This window comes from Zonotrichia albicollis, chromosome 8 (genome assembly GCF_047830755.1).
Source record: "Zonotrichia albicollis isolate bZonAlb1 chromosome 8, bZonAlb1.hap1, whole genome shotgun sequence".
Lineage (NCBI taxonomy): Eukaryota > Metazoa > Chordata > Aves > Passeriformes > Passerellidae > Zonotrichia > Zonotrichia albicollis.
In genome coordinates this window covers 26,548,808-26,576,592 of record NC_133826.1, presented here as the reverse complement: position 1 = coordinate 26,576,592, position 27,785 = coordinate 26,548,808, and the positions used below count along the sequence as shown (strand labels likewise).

General features: G+C 39.8%; 1 protein-coding gene across 5 annotated transcripts in view; it reads right to left on the bottom strand.

Moving 5' to 3' along the window:
- RABGAP1L (RAB GTPase activating protein 1 like) overlaps positions 1 to 27,785 on the bottom strand; it is a 229,200-nt gene that overhangs the window by 60,040 nt on the left and 141,375 nt on the right. For 4 of the 5 annotated variants that reach the window (XM_074546321.1, XM_074546319.1, XM_074546320.1 and 1 more), the window contains one exon: positions 17,330 to 17,371. In XM_074546321.1, the coding sequence (XP_074402422.1) occupies positions 17,330 to 17,371 (42 nt within the window). Of the gene's footprint in view, positions 1 to 3,702; positions 4,362 to 17,329; positions 17,372 to 27,785 lie in introns of those variants that run through there. The other variant, XM_074546324.1, reaches the window with a different exon arrangement.

Genomic DNA, 27,785 nt, shown 5'->3' with positions numbered 1-27,785 from the left:
AAGTTTGGCAGATGCATTGCATTTTTGTGCATTTGGGAACTTCGGGAAAGTTTTATTATTATATATGTTATTTTAAAATAAACATATTTTTGACTAAAATACATTTTTAAACCCAAGCAAATAAAGAGAGTCAGAATTATGACACCAAGGCCCTGTTTGCATTCTAGGGTTTGACTAAGTATGTTCTCAAATGTTCTTCCCACATCACTTAAGTATTTCAATACAGTCATAAAATTATCTTAAATGAAGGAGTTGAAAATTAGGAAAAGCCCTTTCCCAAAAGTATTAGCAAAGCTTTCAAATCTAAAGGTAAAGTTTGGAAAAACAGCAAATGTTCAAAAAGCAAGAACAGAACTTGAAAGCCTTAAATGATGCTAATTATTTTTTTTTAGTAAATAATGTTACTACTACTTTCCCCAAAATATTTAAGAAACTGTGATTAAGACAAAGGGAAAAGCCTTAGATCTTTTTCTTTAATTTAATTTCTCTGCCTTCAATTATTAATCCTGCAGCTTCATTTATTACTGACTCTATCAAAACTCCTATTCCCTCCTGGGAACCAACATAGTAGAAGAAATTTTGGATGAACCACACTGCACATCCTTAACTTAGTTCTTCCGCCTTCATAAAAACAGATAAAAATTCCTTATTTCCATGGAATTTTTGGTATGTGTTTAGATTACTGTAGAATGTCAGTGAGCATAAACCACCTGTTTTACACTTTATTGAACATGTGTCAGAAATGAGGCCAAGAAGTTGAAGACTGAAAAAAACCTGGCCATGCTTCACTATTAAATTTGCTTCTGGCACACTCAAAATATTTGTAAGTATCCTCCAATTTTACAGTATATACATATATAAACATGAAATTTATGAATATATATATTCATACATGTTTATATACCTATACACAAATATGATATTTATGTTTATATATAAAATACATACATATCTCTATGTACATAAAATGTACAAATGTATATACCTATATTTATATACATAAATATAGGTATATACATACAATATTTATTTACATAAATATATATAGCATAGATTATATATAATATGATATTATAATATCTATATATTATATATATATAAATAATAATATATAGATATTATATATATATAATATATAAGTATCTTTTGTTATTTGATGTCTATAACACAGAGATTTTAACTTCTTAAAAAAACTTTCTGGTTTTAACTTCTTAAAGAAGATACACAGATAGATAAAAGCATGTTCTCTATGCCATAACCAGAGGAAAAAATCAGTAAAACCAAGGTACACAAGCTATTTATTGCTGACCCAGAGTGCAGTGCTGCATGCTGCAGGCCTTTGCTCTGTGCTGCCCCTTGACAGGAGCCACAGAGCTGAGAGGTGCCCAGTGAAATTTACATTTCACAGAGGAAGTGAAAAACCCCTGACCTTCTGTGCTGGATAAACTCGGGCTCCAGGCCTGGGCAAGTTTGGTGGACAGAGCTGCTGCTGCAGTAACATCAGAACACACTTCTAGGGCAATACACCAAACTCCTTTGCTGGCATCTTTTATGCTATATTATCAAACACTTATTTTCCTAAATTAAATCCATGCTCTCTGTTAACACACTGGTACAAAAATGCTGTGGAAAAAATACAAACAACACCTCAAGGTTTGTGAGCGTAGAGTTGGGATCCACAACCACAGCGCTGATCTTGTGCACACAGTGAATCCCTCTTCAGCCCTGCCTGTCTATGCAGCTCCAAACTGACGTGGCAAAGTTCATTCTGCCACACACAGAACTGATGCAGGTGGGTAAGAAAATCTCCTTGCTTCACCCACTCTGGGTCATTCCAAAGGGAGCAAATGCCCAGAACTGGTGCTGTTCTACTGCCCACAAGTGTGCTCAGGTAGGAGGTGATCAGAATTTTTCCAAGACTGGCATAGAGGTTATAGATTGTATTTATCACATAACACTGCAACAACACATGCTCTACCCAACCCAGGCATTTATTCCCAAAACCGCAGCAGAGAGAGAAGCTATGCATATTAAAAAAAAAGAAAAAAAGTGTTTAATTTTATGAAACACTGATGTTTTGAAGGATCTTCAGTACTGATTAAAGTACAAATTCCCAGTCCTTAGAGATGTCTCATTTTTAACATATTATCAGAACACAGTCTCTCCTTTCTGAGAAGGGTGTGTGTCAAAAGGCCTGTTGTCAGGACAGGCACATTTGACTAATAAAGCCTGACAGGGAATCACATTGACTCTGCAAGTCAAGTCTCTCTCATTACACAAAGCACTATTTGTGTTATTTTACCTTTTCACACTCTTTATTTCCTTTTAATAAACAATACTATGCCACTCAGCAAAGCCAAACTGCCTGAAGATAAGAGATGTCAAATTGCCTGGTATTTCCATGGGCCAGATACAAAGCCTGGTTAAGTCAGGTGAAAAAGAGCTGAGTGGTTTTGTCTCTGCTTTCCTTAGAGCTCATCACAGCACAATTCAGGGTGATTTGGCAGCCCTTGCCCAAGAAACCATCAGCAGGATGAGTGTTTTTGTACACTGGGAAATAACTGGAATAATGATAACACACCCAGCAGCTCAAACCATGCATCATCAGGGACTAGATACAATTCTACAAGTGACTGTAAATCCCCAGATCCAGCTGCACTGTAGCAATGTGAATTTTTTATTTTTATTTGGTACCTCCCAGAGCAGGGAGACAGTGTTCCAAGTGCCCACACCGTCTGTACCACTGAACAGGTTGTAACACACAGAGCACATGGATTCCTTTGGATCCTGAGCAGCACCAAGATGGGTTCAGCAGGATGAAAAAAATGGACAGGTCACTGCATATAGCCACAATATGGGTACGGGGATAAAGGAAAGGCACCACAGGAAGTAGGAAAGGACTGTGTTCCCATGGATCACACAGAAATGCCATTCTGGTGTGCCAGGCCAGGCACAGAGCTGCAGCCAGGTGTGGTTACAGCACCCTGAGCAGACACAGCCAGGTCTAGGCACTGACTCCCAGATTTGCCACTCTTTTATAGGCTTGAGGCTGCTTTGTACAGCAGCAGAAATGATAAAAGCATGTTCTCTATGCCATAGCATGGCACACCAACTGCAGGCACCCCCCACACAGACAGCATTTACCATGATGGATGAAAACACCCTTAACAATTTATTTCCCAGATCATTCTACACAGGCATTTTCAACTTTTTTACATACTGTCAACTGTCTTTCCAAAACCAAACACAGAAACAGATGAAAGCCAAAATGCATCACCACAGCTGATTTAAATGATGAGTCTTTAAAGCCAACCTATGATGTGAAAAGTATAAAATCTGAAATGCTGACCATTAATGCACTTGGCGTCAGTACCTAGAAGGTGACTGGGCACACTGCTCATCTGGAATCATTACTGAGAACAAAAGCACTCAGGGATTTAGGAAAGATGGATTTTTATGATTCAGCCCTGGCTGATGATCCTTCAAGCTAGTTAAGGAGTGGCACTGGTCCCCATTAGCAGGACTAGAGTCCAGCCTTGCTGAGCTAACATCAGAGAGAAGGACTCAGTGCTTAAGAGATGGATTATGAAGAGCTGAGAGGAAAAAACAAGAGCCCTCTGATCCCTCCGGGGGGCAGAGGCAGGGCTGGGAGGGAGAATGGCCAATTCCCAAGGAATTCATTTCAAGAAAAGGTGATCTCACCGCAAGCAGCCGAGGCACAAAGAGGCGATGCCCCATGCCCAGAAGTTCCAGCACCCGACACGCGTATTCATTCACCAGCTTGCTCCTCTCGTCGTGCATGTCCTGGGACTTCTTGGCAGGTGGGGTGAGCTTGGGAGCCGGGCTTTTGCAAGGTACCCCTTCTTCCATGAGCAGCAAGTAGTAAGAATCCAGAGTGAGAAGAACAGGCTTTATGAACGGCAATTTCCAAAAGTGCAAGATGAGGAGAGCCAGCCTCCAGTCTCTGGAATGGGTTTGGATGGCTGCTCCAGCAACGCCCCTTTAGCCTCTCAGGAGCAGAAAAGCATCTTTGCTAAGAATCAAGGAAAAATATGATCCACCGTGCTGGTTCAGCCAGAGTCCGAAGGAGATTTGAAAAACAAACCAGAGAAACCATGGATCTAAAAATGCACATAAAAAGCAGGAAAATGGCAGGGAACGAGCACGGACGGAGCAGCTGGGCTGGGAGTAGAGCAAGGGCGAGCGGCGGGGGCTCAGTGCGGGTGTGCGGGAGCCGGGAAGGGCAGCAGAGCCCGGGCAGTTGCGAGGCTGCACAGAGAAAAGGATGAGCTCATTGCAATCCCGCTCCCACAGCTCAGCATCAGCCACGAACGGGTGGGAAAGGGGGGCTGGGAGCAGCAGGAGGAGGGGAAACAGGAGGAGGAGGGGGTGCCTGGGCACCGGGAGCCTCTCAGGGGGAGAATGCCGTAATAAGAAACCAATGGTGAGCACGGACGGACGGACGGACGGCTCCCACCCTCCTCCAGCTCGCTGCTGGGCTCTGCCTGTTCCATCAGCAGCACATCAGCCGCATCCTTTCAGGCTCCCTAACGGGGAGGGATCGGCCTCCCAGCCGATGGAATCGCTCGTACATGCAGCCTGCTTGGGAATGATGAAACAGCCACGGTGTGGGTGGGGCAGGGCACCCCAACCCTGCCAATGGCCACCGGAGCGGGTAATCACACACAGCCCAGCCCGTCTGTGGCTGAAACTCAGTCATGTAAAACACCAGCGCTGCACTCTCGGGAGGTGCTTCTAAACCCGGAGGCGATGGGCACACAGGGAGTGATGTCAGCACATGCGTTTGGATGGATTCTAGAAAAGCGGCGCACGTTTGTGAGCAGAATGCAATGATGTCACACCTGGAGCGGCCCGGGCACCTCCCTGTGCCGAGCACGGCCCACCTGCCTCGGCCATCTGCCACAGGCAGCCCCGCAGGTGCTGCTCCAGCTCGCACGGCTGGCTTGGAAAACATGGCTTGGTGAAAAATGCCTGTTTTATGATTGGCTTTTCGCAAATATTAACATGAATATTATATGTGTTGTGTTAGAAAGTAATGCTGCATTAATTCTCCTCAGTAGTGTGTTAAAGATCAGTTAACACACTACTAGAATCGGTTTTAGGTTATAAGAAATGTTAAAATAGAAACTATGCTATGTAGGGTACTTTTTTTAAAGAAAGGACTGGCAGCGAGATAGCAGCCACAGGACGTCTGAATCTTTCAGAGAAAGAGAATTTATTGCTCCATTATCAGAAGAAACAAACTTCTTCCCACCTCGAAGACGAACTTCTTCCCACCTCGAAGACGCTGTTAGAATTCAGAGGAAGAAGTTGACGATGACCAGACAGAATCCTCTGTTTGAATGGAATTTATGCATCATGTATGAGGTGTATGAATACGCAACAGGCTGTTGTTTTTAAGGGTTAATCCTCTGTTAACGGGTGTCCTTTTTCGGGCTTGTGCTGCCTAGAAAAAGGTACCCAGACTGTCTGTAACTCTGTGTTTTTATTGTCTCATGTTGTCCTAATCCAAACTGTCACAATTATTATTACTCTAATTGTATTACTATTTTTATAACCATTTTATTACTATTAAACTTTTAAAATTTTAAAAACAAGTGATTGGCGTTTTCCACATCTTTATGCTCCTTCGTTTACGCTCCTCCTGCTCACCATTAAATGGGGTGTGTAAGTGATTTCCAATCACTTTCCAATTGCAACACACAGAAATACTCCACATTTCTAACATAAAGCTCATAATTTAAAATATTGTGAGAAGCTCTAAACCACACCAATGGCACACACTTCCGTAACTGTATAGTTAAACTCTAAAAATAATTTTCCTAACATATCAAGAAAAAAACATATTTACTTCAAATACTAATAGAAAGTAAATATCCATAGGATGGGGTCACTGATTTAAAATAACAAACCTGTTAAGGAGTAGTTAAAATATGGAAATCATTGAGTGAAAAGTGAACTGGGTATAATTATACTAAGATTCTGTATTTTTATATATATAAAGGAGTTGGGAAAAGCATTAAAGCAGAAGTCAGAGGTCCAAGGCACCAGAAGATGCCAATGGGGCCTCAAGGATGATGATGCAGGATTGACTCAGCTGAAGGCCCTGCAGATGTGCAGCAGTGAACAGGCTGCTAGCACAGATGGTGCTTTGCCAGCTGATTTAAATCCCCCAGCTTACAAACCAGTGTTCTGCAGGTGAAAATCTGCAAAGGCTGCTGCAGCTCTGCCAGGCTGAGATGCAGGTGTTCACTGAGGGCCTTGTGCACAGAAGCCACAACCAACACACATTTCATTCCAGTTTAAGGCTGTGGCCAGGATGAGAATTCTCCCAATTTTTCCAGGCTCCATCCACAGCAGTTCCAGAGATTCAGGTTTATTTTTCAGCCTGTGATCTGCACACGGGTGCCCAACCCAGCACAGCTTACACACCAGAAATGTTTGTAGGGAAAGGGTTTAAAGGAAAGGAGGCAGCTTTGCCTATTTCTGAACTCTATGCTAAACACATGCTGGTCAGCATGATATTCTAGAAACATCAGGTTCTGCTGCTCTGTGTGAATGAAAACCTTACTTAAAACATTAAAAAGGTAAAAGTAAGAGCACTGGAAGTGCTGGGAAGAATTACAGAACTGACAAGGCACAGAGCCACCAGTGACCACAACAGGATGGGGAATTCAGAGCACCAGCAGTGTCAAAAGCCTTTAATTCTTGTGTAAATCAGACTTTAATCAGCTAATAGCTCTGACAGAAATTCAGGTTTGGTTCATTTTGATTAAGGTCTGGACCTATGAAAAATGGAACTAACTGATGATTAAAAAAAGTCTGGAAGTCTAAAAATTTGTAATGCGATCCAATAGTTAGAGGGGAAAGCCAGGTGAATTCAGGTTATAAATGAGGTGCAATTTTTTAGGAATGAGGAAAATTACCTGCAGGATTATTTCCCCAAGAGATGTAGTCTACTACCATCACTATATTTTCTACATCAGGCCTGGATTTTTTAAAGAAGAGGGTTCTAATACAAAAACTTCCCATGCTTGACCAAAAAATCTCCTGAATTTTATCAGCTGAAATCCATTGTTCCATGTTTTTCAGCAACTCCTTTCACACAGTGTAACTGTAAACCATCATTCAGATTTTTAGATTTCCTACCATTCTTATTTATTTCTATAGCCTCACTGAACACATATCTTACTTTTATCTATCTCTGACCAGGAATTGTGATTTTTCCTTCATGTATGCCATTGGATTGATGTCTCAAATTCTTCAGAAGGGCCTGACTGAAGTGAATTTAAAACCTAAAAATGGCCAAAAAGGTAATAACTAAGACAGAAACTAAGATATCTGAGGATAAACACACATTACTCATGCTTTGACTTCCATTCCATGGTCTATCTGGTCTGTAAGTGCAGGTAAATTCTGTTTCTGGCCTTCCTATCCATGAAATGCCTGTTCACTCACACAGCTCTGATGCAGTTCAGACTCACACAGCTGAGGCCCACTGAACTCAGAAGACATAAATGCCCAAATAGTCTCACAGTAAACAAAACCATACAGAATATTACTTGAAATTATCTATATTCTGTACCAAGATACCAAGGATCTTGATGGGCAGTCCATTATAAACCTCTGTATTTTACAATATTAAATCTCTGTATTTTAGTGGCAAAAATTACTGACTTTGAAAAGCTAAATAGACTAAGATGGGAAGAAAAAAGGTTATATTTGAAGTCTGTGGTATTTTCAGGGTACTCAGCATGAAGGAGGAATTGATGAATCTGACTCCATGTTCTTAGAAGGATTATATTATGTTATGTTCTATTATATTATGCTATACTAAAACTATACTAAAGAATAGAGAAAAGAAACTTTACAGAAGGCTTAACAAGATACTAATGAAAAACTTGTGACTCCTTCCAGAGTCCCAACACAGCTGACTGTGATTGGTCATTAGATTAAAACAATTCACATGTTGGATAAACAATCTCCAACCACATTCTAAAACAGCAAAACACTGGAGAAGTAAACAAGATAATTTTTCCCTGAGACTTCTCAGCTTCCCAGGAGAAGAAATCCTGGCAAAGGGATTTTTCAGAAAACATGACAGTGACATTAGTCTACTCCTGTCAAAGGATAAGACATTCAGCACCAGAACAGCTCTGAAAATCCACATGAATGGCCACAGTAAGAATTTACCTCTTATCAGAAATTACTTTGTGTTTTCTGTTCTTCAGGGCTAATTACAGCTGTGTAATCTGGATTTAGCAAAGGAGAGAACACATGAAACCAACTGGTTTCCACAGCAGGTTCCAGCAGGGATCCATGCTGGTTGGTTCCTGAACACCTTGGGAAGAGGGTGAAGGATGGGATGACTGTCTGCAGATCTCCTAAATTATTCAGGGATTTAAAGACAGGGGTTACAATAAAGAACTGCAGAAGGGCCATAAAAGACTGAGTGACTGGGCAGTAGAACAGCCAAGGAAAGCCAATGCAGATAAATCTAAATTGATACATATGGAGAACAGCATCAATTTTCCACATAAATGATAGACTGAAGGCTGACAATTGCTACTCAGAAATGGATCTTGGGACTCACTGAGCAGAGTCCTATGAAAATATCAGATCAGTGCACAGTGGAGGTCAACAAAATGCATCAAATGCTGGGAGCTAATGGGGAAAGAGCAGAGATCTGACCAGAGAACACCATTATTCTTTAGTAACTTCATGTGGGATTCTTCTCTGGTATCATTCACCATGCTGATCCTCCCTTTTCAAAAGAGGGATAACAGAGATGGAGAAGTATTTAGAGAGAATCAGAAGGCTCCAAAAGGAGGAGATAAAAACAGACTGTGATTATTAAGCCTGGAAAACAGAAATTGCTGCCTTATAAAGTCCTGAGTGTAGTGGAGAAAATGAAGAGATAGCAAGTGTCCAAAATGCCTGCTGACACAGGAACCTCACATGAAAGTCACAGGGTCCAAAGCAAACAAAATAATCATGAAACTGAGAAAATCTCTGTGGTACTCACTCACATGTGTTCAAAAAGCCAACAAAAAAGGACCATGAAATACCAATCCATGCAGAATTATTAAACATGAGACACCACTTTTTTCTCAGAGTTTTCAAGACATAAATTGCCAGAGGCAAAAGAAAATTCTTAGAAGTCTTTCCCACATATCTGCTGCTGGCAATGAGACACTGAGGTAGACAAGCCAGTACAAGGCTGGTGTGGAATGATGATTTGTATGTTTTCATTCACTTCAATCACAATCTTGGAGAAATTATTTTCCCAAAGAATGATAAGATTTACTAGGTACATGAAATAGACATGCTATATTTAAATTATACTTAAAATAATTATAATATTTATTTTATATATAAATATTTAATAATAATTTAAAATAATTGTAATAAAAATAATGGTTTCAGTCAGAACTGTATGTCACCCTGAAAACACCATCTTATCTTTCCAACATCTAGAAATTACCAACACATGATATAATAGGAATCATTAATATATAAATCACAGTTCAGTGCTGCTAAAGACATTCCGGTCAACAAATTTCATGTTATTTTCTCTGCTATCAATTTTCTTTTTGAAAAGGGAGTATCTCTCCACCCTCAAAATTAAAAAACTTAGGGTGAACATTCACCTAATCGGAGTAGAACTGATTTTAGGTGTGAGGAGGAGATCAAATGGGCAGAGAGACTAACTAATCAGCACAGGATGGATTTTCAACACATAAATAAATGTGGGCTTGTAAGAATAGAAAATTTGTTATATTAAGGCTGGAAAATCAGTGGTCTGGAAGTTGAATGATTCTGGACATTTTCAAGCACAGATTTCTCTTTCTAAAGACAATCTCCAAAAGTCACCCAAGAGACATTTTTGGGGTAGAGAAAGTAGGTCTATGGGAAGAATTATTTAGCCCAGCAAAACTTAAAATTTTAGGAAATCTTCAATTAAAAATACAAAACCAGTACTCTGAGAGTCTCTTAAATCCTGAATTTGGAGAACAGATGGTTCTGATCTCTAGCTCCAAAGAGTTCAGGATCCTCTTCACTTCCTCAGGTGTCAGTTCTTAGCTAGGATCAGTTACATGAAGAAAATATAAAAAAGGTGATATAAAAATAAAGGACATCCATTTTGCCTTAGATTCTACTGTGGACATTTCTGACTTTTTCCTTGACAAGAGCCTTTTGAAAATGTAATGCAATTATACAGTGGACTAAACCAGCTCACCTAGAATCAAACCCAGTTCTGGCTGGAAAGAAGTCCTGCTTGACACTTTGTCAACTACTGGCCTAAAGCAATGCTGACTTAAAAATCAGTTCAGGCTCCTCAAGCCATTGCAAATGCAAAGAAAGAACAGAGCAAGAACCAAGCAACCACATTAACTCTTCAACACAAGGCCTAAGTCACATTACCTACAGTCTTAGTGCACTTGTCATCTGATACCTCTCCAAAAATTACAGTAATTGCCATAATTTCATTCCTGACTCAAAGGCAATTGACATTTCTGAATTATCTGCATTGGCAATATGCAAGTTTTACGTAAAACAAGCACCTGTGCAGTCTTCACTGCCTTCAGAGGCTTAGCCAAAAGGATTATACAGAATTTGTGTAAGATATGGAAGAAGTTGGTCACTCAAACTTTTTCTTATATTGCTTGCTTTCATATAAGGGATAAAACTGATTTCCTTACTTGCTGTGATGACTTGAACCCCTTGTGTTTTTCCTTTCTCATTTCCTTAAAAGACAAGACTACTTTTGAAACATTAATGCCCCAGGCTAGATTGTGGCAAGTGATAATTTCAGGAGCAGATGATAAAGAGAGGCACAATCCCAAGGGATGTCCCACTGGTCATTTCAGTTTCCACTGGCAGCCACACATTCCCCTGAGGGAATGAAAGGGCAGAACTTTCCCATGATCAGCAGGACTTAAGGTGCTCCAAGACAGATGACTGCTCTGACTACCTCCACTTCTCACAAGGAGAAATTTTTAAACTGTGCCTTTAACACAGAACAAAATTTCAGATCTGATTTGAAGGTTCTGGTGGAAGTGGAAATTCAGCAGAGAACTGATCTGGGTAAAATCTGAGAGGGGTTAGGTCAGATGTCTGCCCAAGGAAGACAAAGTGAAGAAAGAAAACCTACAATTGATGATGTGTTCCTTAAGAATTGAAATGTGAATGTATACAGAAGTACAGCCCAATTTTATTCAGAATTTTTGCTATTACACAAATTCCCTTCTAAGGTGGGGACAAAGTATTTGTGGCACCCTCTGGTTAGTCAGGAATAATACTTCACACAAACATAAGAGCACAACACAGTCCTCAGAGTTATCAGAGCAAAATTCTTTACAAATAAGAAAATACAACATGATGTGACCCCTGTTAAAGATCCAGTCACCCTGGAGGTGATGCAGAAGATGCACAGTAGTTCAACAACACTGAGAGCACTGGGTTATTTAATAAACAATGTGAATGGGATCTATCAACATTTCAAGGTGATAAAAGCAAGTGAGAGTAGTGCTGGAAGGGAACTGTTTAGGTTGAAGGACAATGCTGATGTAAGAGTAGCTGAGGGTAAAACCATCAGTAATAAATCTCATCAGGACTAAGAGAAATGGCCTTCCAGCACAGTTCTGAAAGCTGCTGGTGCAGGTTCTGAAATAGCTGCTGTGTCACATAATGACACAACAGAACAGAAAAGCAGTTCTTCAGCCCAGGAGGTCTTTTCAGTCCAGATACAGAATGAAATAAAGGCAATAAATAACCCTCCTTACCCAAGGTAATTCTGACACATTTTCTTTTAGAATCTATATCTGCCATCCCTACCATTGTAATTGGGATAGTGCTCCCTGATGTCTGGGACACTGACTGACACAAAGGGCTTTGGGACTGAAAGGTGCCAGCAGAAATAACCAAGAAACACAACTCTCCTGTTTGTGTAATACTCAGGTATCTCCTATCACATGCAGAGAAGAGTGTCAGAACTCACAAGGCCCATTAGAAATGCTGCTCACCTTGACCTGAATTCAAGGAAAAATGCAGAAAAGTACTGGGTTTAAGATATTATAGGGACCAGAGTAAATCTCTGTAAGATAACAAAGCACTGGCTGGAAAACACAAGCGGTAGCAAAAACATTTCTCACTCCTTTCTACCCATTTTCTTTTCAGTATTATAAACCTTCCTGATCAGAACTATGGCTTTCCTCTAGCATTAAGCAACACATTTTTTAACAGTCGCACAGATTAAAACTCAATAAGCAAAACTAAGCTTAAGTACTGTGGATCACACACTTAAGGAGGATAAGGACATGAACCCTAAAAATGAAAGGTCTGGCCATGCACCTATTTTTAAAGCCTCTGGTTCACTGTTACATTTCCAGTGATCATGTGCTCTTCCCTGCCTTTTCAGGAATTAACAGCCACAACAGTAGTGAATCTAGAGCCTGAATTCTGCACAATCATGAATTTTTTTTCCTGAATTATATTTTCCAAATCTCCTTGCCTTGTTTAATTATTGCCTCAGTTTGCTAATTCCAAAATAAAGTTTGCCTTTAGCTAGTTTTGCCAAGTTTTCTGTTGTTTGTGATCTTTTTCTAAGATCACAAACAAGATTTAAGAATGAATCAGTGAAATCCCTCTGGTGACCAGTGACAGGCCCCAGGGAACAGCTGCAGCTGGCTCAGGGAAGGTTTAGTGCCACCATGATATTTTCTGAAAAACCTTCTTTGCCCAGGATTTTTCTCCTGAGAAGCTGAGAAGCCTCAGAAAAGAAATGTAATCAATAATTATCTGATTGCTTGGAATGTGGTCTGGAGGTTGCTTACCAACAGGTGCATCTTTGATTGGTTCCATGTGAATTGCATTGACTTAATGACCAATCACAGCCAGCTGTGTTGGGACTCTGGTCAGTCAGGGGTTTTTATTATTAATTCTTTTTTACCATTCTGTCTGTATCCTTTCTCTATAGTTTAGTATAGTGGTAGTATAGCATTTTCTTTTAATATAATAAAATATAATAAAATAAATCAGCCTTCAGAGAACATGGAGTCAAATTCTCATCTCTCACCTCGTCCTGGGGACCTCACAACACCACAGTTTAGGCTGGATATCAGGAAAGGTTCTTCCCCAGAGGGTGCTGGCACAGCCCAGGCTCCCCAGGGAATGGGCACAGCCCCAAGGCTGCCCGAGCTCCAGGAGGGTTTGGACAATGCTGCCAGGGATGCACAGGGTGGGATTGTTGGGGTGTCTGGGCAGGGACAGGGGCTGGACTTGGATGGTTCTTGGGGGTCCCCTACAGCTCAGGACACTCTATGATTCTATGAAATACTAAAATAAGAAAGGAAGCTTACAATTTATTATTATTTATTATTATATTTTTTCTTAGCATACGTGAGGATTTTAATGCTTATAATTTTCAGCAAAGAAACAAACTAGTTGATGACACATGGGATTAGGAAGTGTGCTGGCAATGGAAGGGTATATTTTCCCCTGTCATTCTCATTAATCACCTTAATTTGGATTTTAAAAATTAAAATATCAATGTTGTTTGTTGGGTTGTTTTAAACCACAGATTTTTATGCTGCCTTTTTCCACACTGGGGTTCTCTTCACATGCCAGTGCTTCATTGCATTTTCCACTGCTCAGAAAATGAGAGGTGAGGAGTCAGGATTTCCAGCAGCTGAGGATCCTGAAGGGTAATTCAGATGCAGTCCCTACATGATGCAAGTCAGTGACTCCCAGTGTGAGACAGTGCCACCAGCTGGGGACCCTGAGCAGGCTGTGCAGCACATTTGGATGCTACAGAACAGAACTCCATGTTTGCCTTTGATAAGAAATGAGATTAATGCCCAAACTTGGGTTTCACAGCTAAAGAGCTTTAATCCTCCAACTGTTCATTGCTGCAAGCATACTCAGGGTGTGGGAGAAGGGAAAAGGAAGGATTCCTCCGTGTCTCAAATGTTTATTTTCTAAGGATGACTGCAGCAAGATGTCTCAGGCAATTGGTTACAGAAGTAGCGCTGTCATGTCCAAACTAACAGCACTCCCTGTGAGACACAGCCCTGGGTGCAGGAGAGTTCCAGATAAAAGCTTCTCTTCCACTGCTATTTAGTGAGGGATTTGGATGCACACACTTACTAGAAGCAAGGAAAGTGGCATTTACACAATAACAACTTCTGTATTCCCAAATTCTGTATCCAAATTTAAACTAATCCAAGAGATTGTGGATGAGAGAATAATTGCTCTGTTTTAACAAAGAACAAATCCTTACGAGTTGTTTTCATTCACTCCAGAATCAGAGACAGACAAGAGCTTTGAAATGCAGTTTTTAAAGCAGTTTTTCTGCAGCATATTCAGGTTCTGTAACTTGAAAAGAGCACCACACTAAACCACTTTGCTCCTCATGATTAGGAGAGATTATGAACACATTTGAATAGGACAAAAATGGCTTCATTCTCAACTATTTTCTTCCCTAACAGAAGAGCAATTCTTGCTGAAAGAAAATTAGAATGCTAATTCAATTTTATGTAAGCACCAGCTCCATCTCCATGCCACTGTGGAACTGTGCTCTTAGGTGAGTATTTCTGATTTAGAATCTTACCTTTCTTACCTCAATTTTCTTTGTTTGGCTGCACTATAGAAATACTTTGTCTCATAAAACCTCCTTTACCATTTTTTTACTGTCTATTACTTCTAAAACAGGCAGCTACAGCATACACATGCAAGAAGAAGTACTATGACTGCCGCAAGCAGAATTAAACCCAACTCTTTAACTTAGAAAATAGTTCTAAATAAGAGTGAAAAATTACATTATTGTATTTTCTATTGTATTTGCAGGGTGCCCAGATGAAGAAAGAATGATGAATTTCACTTTATGTTCTTAGAAGGTTAATGTATTATTTTATGATATTATATTGTAATAAAGAATGTTATACTAAACTATATTGAGGAATACAGGAAGGATATTTACACAATGCTGAAAAGATAATATTGAAAACTTCCCAAAGTCTTGACACAGCTTGGCACTGACTGGCCAAAGAGTCAAAACAACTCACAGCAGAATCCAATGAAACAATCACCTGTGGGTAAGCAATCTCCAAACACATTCCACATGAGCAAAACATAGGAGAAACAAATGAGAAAAGAATTGTTTTTCTTTCCTCTGAGGCTTCTCAGCTTCCCAGGAGAAAAATCCTGGGTGAAGGCATTTTTCAGAGAATGTGAATGTCACAATTTTCTTCTGGAATATCCAAATAGAAACAGTCAACTGGACAAGCAGCATGTCATGGGGCATATATAAAATGAAGACTGAACACTTGTGGTTAAAAGAAACTGGGCTAATTACTCAGCAGGAAAAAAATTCCTTGTTTGCTGTATGACACCCATGAATTCTTTCCAAAGTTATATTTTCAAAACACTTGTTCTGCTGCTAACCTTGGTTCAACCCTTCCCTCTCACAGCAGCAGGTGGTCCCAAAGCCTTCATAATTAAATTGAACTTGGTTCTCCTTCCCTGAAAACCCTGTCAGCCATCTGCAGCTCTGTGCAAGTTCTCTTCCTTTTTTTCTTTAGCTTTAAGATCCCTGAGCTGGCACCTCTGCCTCTTCCCAGAACCTGTTCCTGCCATGACAGCAGCAAACCTCTGGCTGTGGGCTGGGTTCTTCCTTTTCCTTCCTCATTAGTGTCAGGAAAATTAATCCACAAACACTAGAGGTTTGTGTCCAAAAAGGAGACAGAGGAGTCCTGTAACTTGATTCAAATAAAGGGAGGGGCCATGGGGCATTCACCTGGGGTGTCTCAAATTTTTGGAGGATGCAGCCTCCTTTTTATCCCAATTTCCTGGCCACATTTCCCTTCTCTCTTTCCCCATTGGCTGAGGTACTTGAGAGGTTCAGTCCTCCCAATACACCTGATACCAAAGATTTCCCTCTAATGTACAACCCTCCCTTTTAATTTTTAATTCTTATGGAATTTAAGGGTCTTTCTTCCCTATTACTTTTTTCGTCTTTCAATGTCTAATTTCATTTATCAGCAAACCTAAAGTTTATTTGTAAAAACAAATATCTCTTTCCATTCATCAATCACTGGAATCCTTCCCATTGTTTCTTTTATCTCCCAGTAGACCTACACCTTGTTTCTAAAGACAAATCCACTATTCCTCTCACTAGCATGCCATAACCAGATTTCCCATTATTCATACTGGCATGGAAAAATGGCATATTAAAAAGCCCCCACAGCTGCAAAAAAACCATGAAACAGGACGAAAAGAGCACACATTTTTCCTTCCTCCTTTCTACAAATTTCAATTTGTGTAGGAGCACTTCCCTGGAAAGATACATGAAATCAATTTCCTGCTTATAGGAGTCTTCATTAAATACATGAATTGAGGTAGAGAGTTCCAATTTTCTACATAATTTGTGTAAAACACAGGTTATTTTGGACATTTCCTCACCATAAGGATATGCACTATCTCCTGCCCACACTGCAGTACTTCTCTGAATTCACCTGCCCTCAAGTTGGACTCAGTGATCCTTTGGGTCCCTCCCACCTCAGGAGATGCCATGGTTGTGCGCAAATATACATGCTTGAAATTTTCAAATTGCTCTGTTCTATATTAAAGAATAGAGAAAGGATACTTACAGAAGGCTACAAAGAATGATAATGAATCTCACGACTCTCTCCAGAGGCCAACACATCCTGACCATGATTGTTCATTAAATCAAAACAATTCGTATGAAACCAATCAACCAACCACCAGTTGGATAAACAATCTCCAAACCACATTCCAAAGCAGCAAAACACAGGAGAAGCAAATGAGATAATATTGTTTTCCTTTTTCTCTGAGGCCTCTCAGTTTCCCAGGAGAAGAATCCTGGGCAAAGAGGATTTTTCAGAAAATATGATGGTGACACAGAAGTTCCCCATATTAGAGATTTCTTTTCCTCTCTCAGTATCACAAATACATTTGATATCAGTCAATCATGTTTTATACAAAAGAACCCAGACACAAAACAGATATGCTGTGAAATGAATCTGAATTGTTTTCTTCACAGTAATTACATGAGACATTTAAATCTTTAGACTGTATCCCTTGTTCCACAAGCTTTATGATATTATTAAGTTTAATAAAAGCATATCTATCATAAGTACAATTTTGAAGACATCTCTATGCAAATAGATATTTCTCCTTCATTCCCTTATCCAGAAGTCCCACTATTATTGTTCCTTTAGACATGATATTAAGATAATCAGTATTTTAGTTTAATAAAACGAAATAAATGTTTAAAAAAAATACTTACCTTTAAAAGAGCCAAAGCCACATGGAAGATTATGTTCATACCCTGAAAACAAGAAGAAAGAGACATCAGTCAGTCCCAGCATAGAAACCTCTTTTCATACTTATCATTTTGTGGCCTCAAAACTCAATGTAAGTAAGTCCCTAGGGAACACTTCCCTTTTCCTGCTACCGTTGAAAGTTCCTCATTGAAGACCCAAGGCAGGTTCCAAACTCCTACTTCTGGGGGAAGATCTCCACTTTTTGGGGCTTTGGGAACCTTCAGTGAGTGACTCAGGGGCTGTGGATGTGTCAGGCTGTCCCTCCCTCTGTTGCAGTGCCTGGCAATGCTGCCTTTCATGACCAGTGCAGGATATTGGCATTGGCAGGGTATCAGAAAAAAACAATAAATATTCCATGTGATAGATTTTTGTCAAGTAACCAAGCTTAGCTATGATTTATCAGGTACAATCTTGCATACTCAAACTGTAAAAATACTCCAAAATATAACAAAGACAGCCCCATAAGTACACAAGACACCTTTTTTTACTGTGTTGAGCCAAAAGTCAAAACTATTTCAAGGCCAAACAAGCTGCTGTCTGTATCCAGTAGTTGCTTGCTGCTTTGCAAAAACTGGAAATACAAATGCAGAGAAATGCATTCAGTGAGAAATACAGGGACAATAGGCAGTTATTTGAAGATTAAACAGTCTGCAGCCTACATATGTTGATAATTTAAGATAATAAATAACTTTGTCTTCATCCAAATATGAGAAATACCATATGCAGTTCTTGTTTGCTGTACCATGTACTTCATGTTCAGACTGTTTTCCTGAATTATTTTTCCAAATCCTCATGCCTTGTTTAATGGCATGATAAATCTTTTCTAACAATAGCTCCCAGAGCTGGTATCTAGAAACATCTCAACAGATTTGCACACAAGTAATACTGCAATTATATTTTATTGTTGTGGGATAACAACAAGACTTGTGACAAGGAAACGTTCTCCAAGCAATTTCTGCTTCTGGAATTGAACGTGTTTCCAATCCTCTTCCTAAAAGCCTGAGACCGTGTTTCTATAAAAATTAGCTTTTATGAAAACATGCTGGGACTTTACAGGAGCTTTCTTGGGAATAAATTTTATTTTTAATGTAGATCGTACAGTGCCTTGCAGGGATTGTACCATTAATGAGTCCTGAAAAGGCTGCAACATCAGACATAATGAATATTGCAACACTGAATTACTTTTCAATTCACTGCATTATCACTGATAACAAACTGGGTTTTCCCACTAGAGGTCACAATTGCAGCAGGACTGAATCTTGCTTCATCACTAGGAAACCCTTCTTCCAATTGGGATAACAATTATTTCAAGTTGTTTGGCTTTATGTGCTTTCTTTTAATTGAGGAATGTAGAAAAATAGAAGTCCAGTTGTGAATTTCAGTTGTGACATTGATAATACCAGAGCTCCAGCAGCAGTAAAGTAAGTTCATAATACTTTGAGGTTTATTTCAAATATTAATCTGAAGTCAAAAGTTAATTCCACACAGTCCTGCCATTCACAACTTTTACTTTCTAGCAGAGAGGACTGACAAACACACTCTGTAAATGAGAGGAATATCAACAAGCTATCAAAAACATTGCACTTTATTCTTAACAAACTGATCAGATTTTGTTATGATATGAGTAAGACTACTGCATCTAATAGTTGGACTGATGCCTCAGGTTTCAGCTTTTATATTTTTCAGATTCTGTTCTGCTTTAGTGTGTGGGTCTGAGTTTCACATTATGGGATGGTGAGCTCTCTTCACAGAATAGGGAAACAAAACAATTCCTGCTCTAGCTGGGGACCAAGGACAAATTATCCCAATCTCAGGCCCAAAAGCACAAACAATGTGGACTGCAGAGAGAAAAACAAGAAGGATGGGACTGCATGGGCTAAAGCTGGAATTGGACAATTAACTCCAATGTGCAAACAGAGCAGAACTTATAAGAGACCCCATGACCCATTTTGTGACCATTTTGGTTCATCTTGGGTGTAGCCCTGGCTGGGCTCTTGTGCTGCCCAAGGTGGATCCATTGAGGCCTTTTAATAAATCCCCACTTTATTCTTTAACTCTGTCCAGCCTCTGTTCTAGGTCAGCCTGCACAAGGCATCAGGACTACTGAGGAATTAGTGCTCTGTGTATTTTCTGGCACAACCATAAAGAAACGTATACCAGTTCTCACTTATTTTCTAAACATTTTTTTTCTGATCTGGCTGAAACGAATGCTGTTTCTGAATTCAAGTGAATAAACTCTCTCCAGGTACTCCTCTTATGCCATTACTCCTCACATGGACAGCAACTGCAGCAGAAATAGGTTTTTACCTGCCTTGAGAATCCCTATCTCCTTCTCAAGCCCCACCAGGCAAGGGGCAGCTCACAGACCTGCTCCTGTTACTTGAGGTAACTTGATCAAGGCTCAAGCACCCTAAAATTACAACATGAAAGGACTTAAAATATCTCTATCCAACTATCCTGAGCAGCATTCTGCTACTCTCAGCACCAGAAAAACACTTGCAGCTTCCTCTTTCCTCCAAGGCAGAGGGAAGCCCTGAATCAATGCAGTATTTTCAGCTGCGGCAGCAATTGCTGCAGTTTCCTGCTGCCCACTGGGGACTCGCAGGGCCAGTTCAGCCAACAGCTGGGTGGACTGAAGCTGGATATTCCAGATTTCAAAGCAGAGAAAAAACTCACCCCATGTTTGAACAACTCACTGGATAACCACTGATCTGCCTGCTGCAGTTATTTGTCCTAATTCATGCAAGACTCTTCTTCCACAGCTGAGTTTAATGATGATGATTATGAAAAAGAAGGCTCAGCTCATTTTGTCACCATCTCTTATTTAAAACCTTACTTAATTTACCACACAGTGATTTATAAGCTTCACCTTAAGCTTTTTCAGCTATTTTAGAAGAAAGACCAAAAATACCAAAGTGCACCAGACATATAAATCATTGGTAGCAATATCCCTCCAGCAGTTTGATAATGAAAACATGGAAGTCCATACAAATCATCCATGAGGGGGAAAGAGAAAGGAGTCCATATGAAATGAGCTTTTGATAATTACTTTTTTAAATCAAAGGTCATATGCTTAACTAGGCTTTTTGAAATAAGTGCTGTATGTCTTGGGGATGGCTTTTATCCCATATCTGGGGTGGGGTTTTTTGGATTTTTTTTTTGTTGTTGTTCTTTTTTTGGTTGGTGTTTTGTTTTGTTTTTTTGGTGGGTTTTTTTTTGCTTTTGTTTTTTGGTGGGGTTTTTTTTGGTTGGTTGGTTAGTTGGTTTGGGTTGTTTTTGTTTTGTTTTGTGTTTGTTCTGTTTTGGTTTTTTGTTTTGTTTTGTGTCCAGAATGGTGACTGCCTCTTTCAAACCACAGCACTATAATACCATGCAGATCTCATCTTGAGATTTCAAAGATTTGCATGTGTAAAAGTTGTTCATAATTACCTTAACACTATTTTTAACAAAGAACAGCCAAGAGTAAAATTTTACACTTATAAACAAGAACTTGTAAGAGCACACGAATGGTGAGGGGCTTGTCATCATGTCCTGTCACAGAATCAAGTGTTATTTAATGACCTTCTGAAGTTTGTGTAGAGGCCTTGAGAACTTTAAGAGAGCTCATGAAACTCAGGAGTTTTGGAGCAGGAACAAACCCAAGACAGAAAAAAGGGAAGGGAAGGGGAAGGGGAAGGGGAAGGGGAAGGGGAAAGGGAAAGGGAAAGGGAAAGGGAAAGGGAAAGGGAAAGGGAAAGGGAAAGGGAAAGGGAAAGGGAAAGGGAAAGGGAAAGGGAAAGGGAAAGGGAAAGGGAAAGGGAAAGGGAAAGGGAAAGGGAAAGGGAAAGGGAAAGGGAAAGGGAAAGGGAAAGGGAAAGGGAAAGGGAAAGGGAAAGGGAAGGGAAGTTGGAGTTTGTATCATATTTCAGCCCCCTTACAGCTCCTGCTGACTGCCACACTGACCATCCTCTGCTTTACAGACACACTCTAGTTTACAGGAGCACTTACTCCAGAAGAAAGAGCATAATTTAGCAGAAGTGCCCTTCATACCAACTGGTACTGGGACAAACACTCACCATCCAGGAAGTCCCCATTTAATTCATAAAGATTGTGCTTCATAGAAACATCTGCTTCTTTGAACTATATGTCAAAAACCCTGTAATTTTCAACCACCACTGGAGGTATGTTCTCATGGGCAACCAGTGAAACTCTCTCATGACACTGTAAAAATGAAATTACTCACGTGCACTAAAATTCAGACTGGCTGAAAGTAAATGGAAATATAAAGATGTTAACTGTAGTCTAGTGAGAGGTTTTCCCAGTTCCTAACTCCCTCCAAAGCCAAGATTTCTCCTGCAGATAGAAGCCTCTTTGAGGAGTCCTCCCTTTGAGTCCCTCTGCACTCTGAAACAAGATGATCTTTGAAAAGGCCTGAAAATTAGGCTGGGAACAAAGAACAAACTGAGACTGGTAAAGATACTATTCTGTGGGACCCAGTTTGCATTCAGTGAGGCCTCTGCGACAGAAATGCTGCCTGTGGCTTCCTGCTGAAGGGAGGAGGGACAGATTTATTCATCTGACCCAGCAAATCTGCCAAGAGGCCAGAAAAAAGGAAGTCAAGGGGCAGCAAACCAATATTTGCTATGAGTAAAATTCAACAGCCAAGCACAGAGCTGAGTGAGGATAAACAATTTAGTTGTGTGCATTTGAACAAGATTTGCACTGGGGATTACTTGAGAATTTCTCTCCTGTTTTGAAGCTTCTGCTTAGTGAGAAACCTCAAGAGAAAACAGGCTCTATTCAATATTAGCATCTCTCCAACCCAGACCCCCCAACACACCTTCCTCTGGTTACACAGTAACACCCTTGGCACTATCTATCTTCACCAACAAAAGGAAGTCAGTATCTTTTTAAAAAAAAGGGAAATTTAATTAATCAATGCCCTTATTGGTGCTTTTTCCCCTAGATATGCATGACATGTAAAAGGAAACAGTGAAGGTACTGATAAAATAAAGTTCAGCACCAGGTAAAAAGACAGACACAAGAGTCAAATAATCAACTCCTTAAGGGCTGAGAAGTCTCAACGACATGACAGAAACCTCTTCCAGCTTTCTAATAACTGAATTTTCTTTTCTTTAAAGGGACACTAGCTATTCAACCGAAGTTAACTTGACATTGCTTCATAATTCCAAGTGTTTCATAATTATGTGTTCAGTTGCACAGCCTTTCAAGGGAGCTGCAGAGGGTAATTGGGGTTACAGACTCTAAAGGAGAATTCAAATTCTATTTATGTTTTGGACGGGTTCCAGCAAAACAATTACTTGGCAACTCTAATATGTTGAGAACACAGTAAACTTTAGGAATGTCACAAACATCTTTGTTTTGTTGACAAGATGAATATACAGTCTGAAGCTCAAAGTTCCCTTTGTAAGCAGGGCAGTCTTGGAACATGCTCTGCAGGGGCATGCATGTTAATTAACATCTTTTAGGCTGTTTGTGTAGCTTGTACATTTATTCTAGCTCAATGACAAGATGACTCAAGGAAAAAAAAGGTTAAAACTCTTGTTCAAATAAGGTGCAACACGAATTAGCAGGTTTTGTGTAAACAACAGATACAGCTTTCTTAGTACAGGAAAAGATCAAACAAAAAGCAAATTACAAAGAGATCTCACTGCTGATGTGTGAGTACAGAGGAGTTCTCAGACTGGGCTTCCCCCAGTGACTCCATATACATATACAGCCTGAAATTCTGCCACACAGGGAAGGGGAAAACCCAGAAAACTCCCTCTGATCTATGATTCCATGAAAAATACACACAGCCAATTAAAATCAGTTGACTGAACTATTAGAGAAGCAGGTACCAGGGAGATGGCAAAAACAGAGCCAGGGAAATTCTGTATTGATTTGTGTCACTTTTCTGTATTTTGTAGCATAAAACAGCACACAATAAATACCAGGCAACCATGAACCTGTATTGGTCTGATTTCACATGAAATTTTGTTTGGTTGGTTGCTTTCAATAGAAATAAATGGGATTTAGGAGTGAACATTTGCGTGTTTTGGGTGGTTTTGATGTAATTTGCTGCTGAGGGGTTGCTATGGCTGAATGAAGGTAGAGGCTGCTGTGAGATTAACTTTTTTCTTCCTCTCCACCTACTGTGACTGTTTGCAAAGAATAAAAATTTACAGCCACAGAATTTGAAGTCTTTTCCACATATCAAACTGCTCTCTTGTATGAGGTATTTCTGCAGTGATGCATTCCTAATTCACCAGCAACTCCTTATGGGCTACCAAGGCAGACACTAACTCTGCTTTTATGATTTGTAAAGCTTTCAATTGCAGGGGGTTTAGACATTCCTGCCCCTTTTCCAAAACTGATTAATACAGGGACAAAGAAAGAGCTCTCAATCCATACTGGGCACCAAGGGTGTTATCACACACAAGGAGAGAAGAAGAGGTCTCATCTCTTTATTTAACACAGGTCCTCCAGCTCTGGCATGGAAACAGGGAATGGCTGTTAGGAGAAGGTATTTTCCAGATCCCAGTTTTCATGAGAGCAGACAAGATGAGGAGTTTAGAACATCTCTTGACAGAGAGCTGTGACTTGTTCCCCCCTACCTGTGCTCACACACCACAAATAAAAATCCATGCCCACACTAAATGAACATCTGCTCCCTGCACTCCCTCTGATCTTCTTCCCAGTGTTACTCCTCGTCCTCTCCCTTTCCCTGCCATGACACAGCCCTGGCTCTTGTCTCTCTGAACCCTGACATTGATCTTCCCTTTCCAATGTTGAGTCAAATGCAAAGTTCACATTATGATTTTAAATATTCAGATTCCAAACACAAAGCAACAGAAAGTGTTTCAGCACAGGCAGACTGCACTACCCTCTTCTTTAAAAACACTTCCCAAATTAGCTCAGCTTCCTGGATTTGCTCATGGAATATCACTCTCTCATTTATGATACTTTCCTTCAGTTATTTCTAAAGTGTTTTTGAAGCTTGCCAAGACTGTTTAGGATATGCTGCTATTCCAATACAGCAGATGGCACTAGTGTTAAGTAAGCATTATGGAAATTTACTGTATTCCTAGAAAAAACAACCAAGTGAACATCAACTAGCAGGTGGCTAAAATATTTCATGAGCAATGGGGAGAGTAATCCAGAGCCACAGCGTGAACATGGCATTAGATGTGTCCCCCCTCTAAGGCCCAAAGTCATTCAAACCAGTCACTCATCATTTCCACCCAGATCTTAGAACATTTCTAAGAAGCAGCCTTAACATCATTCCAATAAACATTTAGGACCACAACATTTATCAACATCACCCAAAAGCTACCTTCTGTTCTCATAAGTTATATCTTGGAGTGCAGACTCTTGGGATACTGTTTTTCCTTTGCTCATGCTGAGTGTTCATCATCAGCCTTGTGATTTTGGGGATGAACAAACAGCACCATGACTGGAAGATACATAAATTATGGATGCTCAAAGGAACAGCTGGACATCCTTGAGTCAAGGGTTATGCCAAACCCTCTCCTAGAACCTCTCAGATTGCATTCTCTATTAAAACACTCTTCTTGGTCCAAGCCTGAATGATTATAAATTCTGTTAGAACATTTTGTCTCCCCAGTCCCCATGGCAATACAGAACATGGTATTACACACCTCCAGCAGTTCTGCTGTTGACTGAATTTTACATGAAAACACCTTATACTACTTGTAACCTTCACTTTAAAAAGAACTTAAAATTGTTTATCGCTATAATCAGAATCTTTTTAATACACACATCCGAAAGCTTTCAGAAGTTCCTCGTGCAGCATACACACAATCAAATCCTACACCCTTCTTTCTTTTTATCTTAATTTCTGTTCTAGTGCTGAAAAGCCCCCACAGTGGATTACAGCTGTAGATCATCACATGAATTAGGCTAAAATTACTTTTCCTTTGGATTTAATAACTCATCTAACAACATAAAAGCCAAACATCTGGGTCTAGTAAACCTGAGGTTATCTCTATTGCAGACCTCCCCCTTCTGCAACAAAAATTATCAAGATAGTTGACATGTCAACAGATCCTTGAGTGCAGCAAACCAGCATTGCCACTGGAGATCCACATTCAAATTCCAGTCATCCATCTGGAGTCTGAGAAAACCTATTCTCCTTCTAAATTAATTAAAAGCTAATTATAGCAGTCTGGGAAAGAAATCCTTTCCAGTCTCTTTACATGGAACAGCAGTGGCTGATAAGGACTTCAGCAAGACTCAGCTCTCCAGCAGGCCTGATGCAAAGGGACTGGGCAGAGGGAAGGACACAGCCTAAATGCCAACATTTATTTGTCTGTATTCCTAAAAGGAACACAAACAGACGGCTCCTGGCCTTTTCCAACTAACATGGATGGCTTTGACTTCACTCTGGTAAATACTACTGAAATAACACAGACAGCTCCAGCACAGATCTATGCCTACTTAGAATTTAAACCCAGCTTTTAATATGCTGTTACCATAAGAGATTTTATTTCTAGCAAGTCTTATCTTGTGTTTTGTATGATTTCTTAAAATATTCATAACTGGAAGGGTTAACAAATGTAGACAACATGGCAATGCAAGTAAGTTTAAAAAGTTCAATTTTTCTTCCCCTATAGATCCACAAAAGATAAACAACAGTCTTCTATTTAATTCCCATTTCATCTCAGTGCAGATTTACAGAGGAAGTGGGCTTGTTCTTGACTCAATTCCTGTGGAAGTTTAATAAATTGAAATGTTCATCTGTTCTTTCTCAGCTCTGTTGAAGGCATCACAGAAGACTGTGACAGTGACAGATAAAAAATAGCAGGCTGTGATGGTCCCTCCTCCTCGGCCAGCCCTGAGCGCTACCAGACGGCGTCTCCTGGCACATCCATCCCCAGCAAGACACACACAAGACAGAAATCAACTCCTCAGCATCAATACTTGTGATTCTGCTCTGATTTTCAATGTTTCATTAGGAAGGAGTGCTCCCAATAAGTAAATCTCCACAATGTGGTGCCAGTTTCTAGCTATCGTAAGTGCTTGTTTATCAGCACTGCGGTGTTCACATTTTACATGATTTTTAAGGACACCATATCAGCCTTCACTGTAACCAACAATTGCTCAAAATCGATTATATAAAGTATTTTAAACATTAATCTGAAAGCAATCGTTGATAAATAAAAGCCAAGGAGTGATGGCATCTTAGCTTTCAATTCCCCCTTCTTGCACTGTGCTCTGTGGTCCTGTGAAAAGTACTTTTCCTTCTTTGCTATTAGCTATTTTAGTAAACATTAAAAAATTTCATACCCAAAACTGATAATCAGCTGCATCCAGTCATGATCTAGTCAGAATGGCAGCTTAGTAGTCAAATTACATAGTCAAATTATGTACTATAACACTAAAATAAACAGCTGTCTGTGCCAGCCCAGGAAGGGCAGCATGCAGGAGAGGTTTTTGCATATTGCCTAAAAGGAGAGTAGTACTGTCCTTAGGTATTTTATATGCCCCAAAATTGCACACAAAAACAGCCAGATCAACCTAAAATGGAGGTTACCCATAGTGTTTAAATATTCTCAGCTAATAATGGAGTGACAGCTTGAGCTCTGCACCTCCTTTAGTTTTGGCAGAACTGTATACATCACAAAAGGTTAAAGAAATTTCTTTTTTAAGCAGAAAAAAAATCATGACAATTTTGAAAATGCTTACAGATTATCTGCCAACTGCTTTGGGTTGTTTTTCTCTTCTAAATGCCTACTGAAGGTCATTTATTTAGTGGTTTTAAAACAAACATTTTCATTTTAAACTGAATGGTTTAAAACACAACATGAAGTGAAATGTCAACTGTTTGATATTCTGTAGCACAGCCGAGGTGCAGCTGTTGCTCTGAGGACAGCTCTGAGTGACAATAGCTTTACCTAGATGAATTGCTGTTTCTGAGCATGACTTTAAATAAATAATTTAAAATAGAACAAAAAGAGACAGCAAAACAGAGCAGGCTCGAAAAGTGTTCAATAACATCATGTCATATTGACAGATAAGACTGACAAATCCAAATACAACTCTGCTTTTCATCAACAAAAATGTTCTTCAATGCAAACAGAAATAGCAAAGGGGAAAAGACAAATGAAACAGCTGCAACAGGCAGCTAAAAGGAGACTTGTAGAAAGATCTCCAGGCTCCAACCCACACAGTTTGCTACAATCACATTAAAACTTTCACCTGGATCAATAGGTTTGTGTTTTTATTACAAGCAGCTGAGCCTTATAAGATGTACCACAGCAGTGTGGTGGTGTACCTGCCTGAAGCTCAAAATTCTCCTCAAGCTTCTGTCACAGGGAAGAAAAATAATTCAAAAGTGTTTCATTTCTACATGGGGATGGGTGACAGATTCTGCTCTAGAACTACTCAGATAATATTCTAAGATCACTGGAAATTGAA